Below are 5,710 nucleotides of genomic sequence, written 5' to 3' on the forward strand. Positions count from 1 at the left end.
TTCCTTCCTTCCTTCCTTCCTTCCTTCCTTCCTTCTTTCTTTCCTTCTTTCTTTCCTTCTTTCTTTCCTTCTTTCCTTCTTTCCTTCTTTCTTCCTTTCCTTCCTTTCCTTCCTTTCCTTCCTTTCCTTCCTTTCCTTCCTTTCCTTCCTTTCTTTCTCGCTCTGTAGCACAGGCTGGAGTGCAGTGACGTGATCTCGGCTCACTGAAATCTCTGCCTCCCTCCCAGGTTCCTGCCATTCTCCTGCCTCAGCCTCCCGAGTAGCTGGGACTACAGGCTCCCGCCACAATACCTGGCTACGTTTTTGTGTTTTTTGTAGAGACGGGGTTTCACGGTGTTAGCCAGGATGGTCTTGATCTCCTGACCTTGTGATCTGCCTGCCTCGGCCTCCCAAAAAGCTGGGATTACAGGCGTGAGCCCTGCACCCAGCCGAGGTCAGTAGCTCAAGACCAGCCCGGCCAACATAGTGAAACCCTGTCTGTACTAAAAATACAAAAATTAGATGCGTGTAGTGGCACACGCCTGTGGTCCCAGTTACTGGGGAGGCTGAGGCAGTAGAATCGCTTGAATCCGGTAGGTAGAGGTTGCAGTGAGCTGAGATCACACCACTGCATTCCAGCCTGGGAGAAGGAGCCAGACTGTCTCAAGAAAAAAAAAAAAAAAAACAAAGAAACAAAGTATTTTATATGGCATTTTTTCAAATCAGCACACGTTTCTATACTAAATGAAGTTTTATTATTCTTGTCGTGGTGTTAAACGTTTCCAGTCCCTTTTTTCCCCTCTGCAAACTTCCCATTAGCTCACGGGATTCGGTATTACATGCCTAAAATGAAACACATTAAAGAGATTTATAGTCAGTTAATTGGCTGTCTCTTTGTCAGTTACCCTTTTATATTCAAGTGTGCATTTTGGTATGTATCTAAATAATACATTACTGTAAAGTACTGCATTCACAAAAGATAATTTGGGGGAGTTTATGTATATAAATTGCATGCAAGAGGAAAAGATCGTTCCCAAACTTAATGAAAAAGCATTTATTTCCTCAATTTTATATTTAGAAAACATGGGAGCTTTTAAATTATGTTAATTAATCTTATTTCTAACACAGGTTAGACAGAAAGGTACTCTGAAGTGGTTGTTTATTTTTACTTTTAGATTGTAGTTCAGAATTTGTGCAGTTATCTATTTTAAGTTGATAAGCCCTCACAATGCCCCGCATGGTTTGTGCTCGTGTAATTACACTTCATATTTTATTGTCTTTTTCATAATACATATTTATGTATCTAAGATTCCTTTAAAATTCTAAGCTTTTAGCATTTATAGGGATACTCAATAAATAGTAGCTATTTAACAATGATGAATGAGCATGAAGAAAAGGGAGAATACATCTAAAATATAGTTTTGATTTGTAAAATTTAGGCAGATGTTAAAGGTTGTCGATCATGTTTGTTGAGTTAATGACTTAATGGTGAACAAGAAGTGGTAATTAATTTTTATTATAAAGTCACTTCTGCTGATGGTAAGATGTACACAAAGTATGAGGTTGGTGAAAAAGTAATTGTGGTCTTTGCCGTTGCTTTTAAAAGGCAAAAACCACAATTACTTTTGCACCAACCTAATACAATGTAAAATTGCCCTGGCTTGTGTTTTTACTTCTGAGACATGCAGTTTCTTTTATGCCCTAGCAAAGTTCATTTACAAATGTCTATTTAGGGAAACTGTTTGTTCTTTTGTTTCTCTACTAGTGGGATTATATGACATACTATTCTATGGCTTGTTTTTCTCCTTTAACAATTATCCGTTTATAACAATAATATATAATAACAATAGTTAGCATTTGTTATGCCAGGCACTATGCTAAACACCATTACATGCATTGTTCTTTTTATGCTCATAAGCCATTGACAGATGAAGATGTGGAGGAACAGAGAGGTTAAGAAACATACCTAAGGTCACACAGCAAGTCAGTGTGGTCCTGGGCTTCAAACCCAGGAGGCTGACACATAACCTGGGTGCTCAGTCACTCTGTTTCTCCCTCATGAGCTTGGGGAGGATGTTCTATATTGGCCTGGCAGATGGAGTTTGCTGGTGGCTCGCACGTGCTGTTGGGGTCCCACACGTCTTCCTCAGACCTGTTGTTTCTGTGCTCGGGCTCTGGGGGACTTCGTCTGCTGGCATCTGCGTCTCTCGGGGCTTTTTTCAAAGCCTCAGAGGCACAGTTGGCAGGCACTCCATGCCCATCACCGGGGCCCTCAGCCAGGGAGATAAATACCCCCACTCCCTTCCCCTAGGGCGGGATAACACTGAGATATAGGCTCCCCTCAGAGTTAAGTCCCAGGTGTCCACAGCGTAACTGACCTGAAATTGCCTCTTTCTTGGCTGCCCTCACTTCCCTGGGTCTCGCTCTGTTCCTGACCTGCACCTCGTTCACTTCTCAAATGGAGACATCGGTCTCATTGACTTCTTGTCCTCTCTGTTGCTCCTGGAGCACCCTGATGAAGTCAGGCTGTGAGGGGTTTCGCGGTTTGAAGGCACCCTAATTTATTCACTGAGTCTCAGGTTGGTGCCTTTCCCCTGGATTTCTGGTTTCTCTTGCTGTTGCATATAACACTGTGGTGAATGTTCTTGCACTATTCTTATGGGGCTCCTGCCCATCTCCCTCCTGGTGTCTGGGCCTGGCCAAGGCCAGCAGCACTATCTAAAGTGACATCCCGGCCGGCGCGGTGGCTTATACCTGTAATTCCAGCACTTTGGGAAGCTGAGGCGAGCATATCACCTGAGGTCAGGAGTTCAAGACCAGCCTGGCCAACATGGTGAAACCCAGTCTCTACTAAAAATACAAAACTTAGCTGGGTATGGTGGCATGCAACTGTAATCCAGCTACTCAGGAGGCTGAGGTGGGAGGATCCCTGGATCTTGGGAGGCGGAGGCTGCAGTGAGTCAAGATCGCACCACCGCACTCCAGCCTGGGAAACAGTGAGATCCTGTCTCAGAAAATAATAATACTAAATAAAAGTTAAAAAGAGTGACACCCCAAGTGTAGATCAGGATCAGGTGGGTCTTGGTTACTGTTTCCTCCCGTCAGGGTGCTCTCTGACCTTCTACCCAATGTGGGGTTGACCATATGAGGAGCTCTGGCCTTCAGGCTATGGGATTGTCTGGGGCCCTGTGGCTGAGCTCTGGTTTTGGAGGGTGGCTGCCTAGCAGAACACTTCCACTTGCCCATGAAGTATTTCTTTCATGGGATTGCACCACATCGGGTTGCCAGAGCAGGGCTGCCATGCTGATTTCGGGTGACTCAAGTTTTTATGTAGATGGGACTCCACAACAAATATTTTGCTCCGGGCCCTGCACTCCCAAGGGGCAACCCTGTATTAACCCTGGAGACCTAAGACATCTGATCTGAGCAGATATCTCCTAAACCCTGCCAAGCTTTTCTGTCCAGACATCAGGACTTACTTGCTTATTGAATGCAGTCATCCATGCTGTTTTGTGAAGCAAGAAGTTATAAAATATTTTTTCTTAAATCTTTGCAAACATTTTGAGAGGTCTGAAAAATTGCAGGTCGAACTCTTGACCTCAGGTGATCCGCCCGCCTCGGCCTCCCAAAGTGCTGGGATGACAGGTGTGAGTCACCGCACCTGGTCGGGATGTCACTTTAGATGGTGCTGCTGGCCTTGGCCAGGCCCAGACCCCAGAAGGGAGATGGGGTAGGGCCCTGGGGCAGGGGTTCTGAGGTAGGAGGCCCCGTAAAACTTCTTCACTTAAAACAAGAGGTGGCTTTTTCATTCATGGAAAGTTGGATTACATAAATTTAATGTGACATGGAGACTAATTCCAAAATATGACTAAGAAATTAGATAAAAGCAGCGAAAAAAGAAATGTTGTCCTTCGAAAGGGCAGGCAAATCGTTAGTTATTTGAAGTAAATAAAAGATCTGGCAGTTTCTCTTACTCTATTTGTGTCACGAACATAAAGGTAAATACAACTTTAATTTTTTAGTTTCTTGCTTCATTAAAAAGCCCAAGATCTCTAAATTTGATTGACAGAATGAAAATAGTAAGATAACTATAATCAGTTGATATATGTGTTTCTGTGTACACACATACACACATACTGCACACATACATACATACATACATGAATACATGTGCAGTACTTGAAATTTATCATACAGCTTAATACAGATTGAACAGGGCAATGCCACTATTATGTTTTAATTAAACCAATCATTTTCTTTTCTTGTCTTTCTTTTCATTTCCTTTTCCTTTTCTCTTTTCTTGTCGTTCTTTTCTTTTTTTTGAGATGGAGTCTGTCTCTGTCGCCCAGGCTGGAGTGCAGTGGTGCGATCAGCTCACTGTAACCTCTGCTTCCCAGGCTCAAGTGATTCTCCACTTCAGCCTCCCGAATAGCTGGGACTAGAGGTGCACGCCACCATACCCAGCTAATTTTTATATTTTCTGTAGAGATGGGGGGGCCTCACTTTGTTGCCCAGGCTGGTCTTGAATTCCTGAGCTCAAATGAACCTCGTGTCTCGGCCTTCCAAAGTGCTGGGATTATAGGCGTGAGCCACCATTTCCAGCCATTTGTTTCTATTATCAGAGTTTGTGCAAAGTAGATTTGCACAAGAAACAAGTCATCTGTAGGCCTGAATGACTATATGTTTGTGTTAGAAGACAGTAATTAAGAATTGTACCCCCATTTCTTTTTAATCTTTCTTCTCAGGGTCCACCAGGACCACCAGGGCCACAGGGTCCAATTGGGCCCCTGGGAGCCCCAGGACCCACTGGGCTTTCAGGAGAGAAAGGAATGAGAGGGGACCGCGGCCCTCCTGGAACAGCAGGGGACAAAGGAGATAAGGTAAGCCACATCTTATATGGAGAGTCACATGAACCACTCACCAGCAGTACTGGACTGGTTTTTGTTTTTGTTTTTTTTAGACAGTCTTGCTCTGTTGCTCAGGCAACATGCAAGTGGTGGGATCTCAGCTCACTGCAGACTTTGCCTCCCGGGTTCGAGCAATCCTCCCACCTCGGCCTCCTAAGCAGCTGGGATTATAGGCGCATGCCACCATGTCCTGCTAATTTTTGTATTTTTAGTAGAGATGGGGTTTCACCATATTGGCCAAGCTGGTCTCGAACTCCTGACCTCAAGTGATCCGCCTGCCTCAGCCTCCCAAAGTGTTGTAATTACAGGCCTGAGCCACTGTGCCTGGCTAGCACTGGAGTTTTACGACCATGAGTAGTATGTACTTGAACCTTATAATAAATGAAGTCCCTGAACTCCTCTGCGAGAATCCATCCTCATTCTTGGCCCCTTTCCAGAGGAGCATGCTCCTCTGGGCCTTTAAATACATGTGTGTACCAGTGAGAAGTTACATTGTTTCATGGCTTTTTATAAAACCTACATGACATTACCTATATCCATCACACTGAGGCTTTCTCTTTTCACTCAACAAGATGTCTTAGAGATCATTCCTTATCAGGTTATGTAGATTGAACTTATTCCTGAAAAAACATTTTATAATACGCCATAGTATGAATAAAACTATAGTTTATTCCCTGTTGATGAGCACTTGAGATTCTACCCCAACTTTGGGTAGTGTAGGTGTGCCAAAATAATCCTATAAATTGCCTGTGTTCACATTGAAGGGTGTGTTACTCCAGGATCGAGATTCGGAGCAGTTAGATTTCTGTTCACAGCATGTTGAA

At 43.9% G+C, this 5,710-nt stretch overlaps 1 protein-coding gene across 1 annotated transcript in view; it reads left to right on the forward strand.

Moving 5' to 3' along the window:
* Positions 1-5,710, forward strand: part of COL4A4 (collagen, type IV, alpha 4) — a 156,307-nt gene that overhangs the window by 40,808 nt on the left and 109,789 nt on the right. The window contains exon 5 of the mRNA XM_011984975.1: positions 4,725-4,859. Within this exon, the coding sequence (XP_011840365.1) occupies positions 4,725-4,859 (135 nt within the window). The remainder of the gene's footprint in view (positions 1-4,724; positions 4,860-5,710) is intronic.

This window comes from Mandrillus leucophaeus, unplaced genomic scaffold (assembly GCF_000951045.1).
Source record: "Mandrillus leucophaeus isolate KB7577 unplaced genomic scaffold, Mleu.le_1.0 Scaffold277, whole genome shotgun sequence".
In the NCBI taxonomy this organism is placed as follows: Eukaryota; Metazoa; Chordata; class Mammalia; order Primates; family Cercopithecidae; genus Mandrillus; species Mandrillus leucophaeus.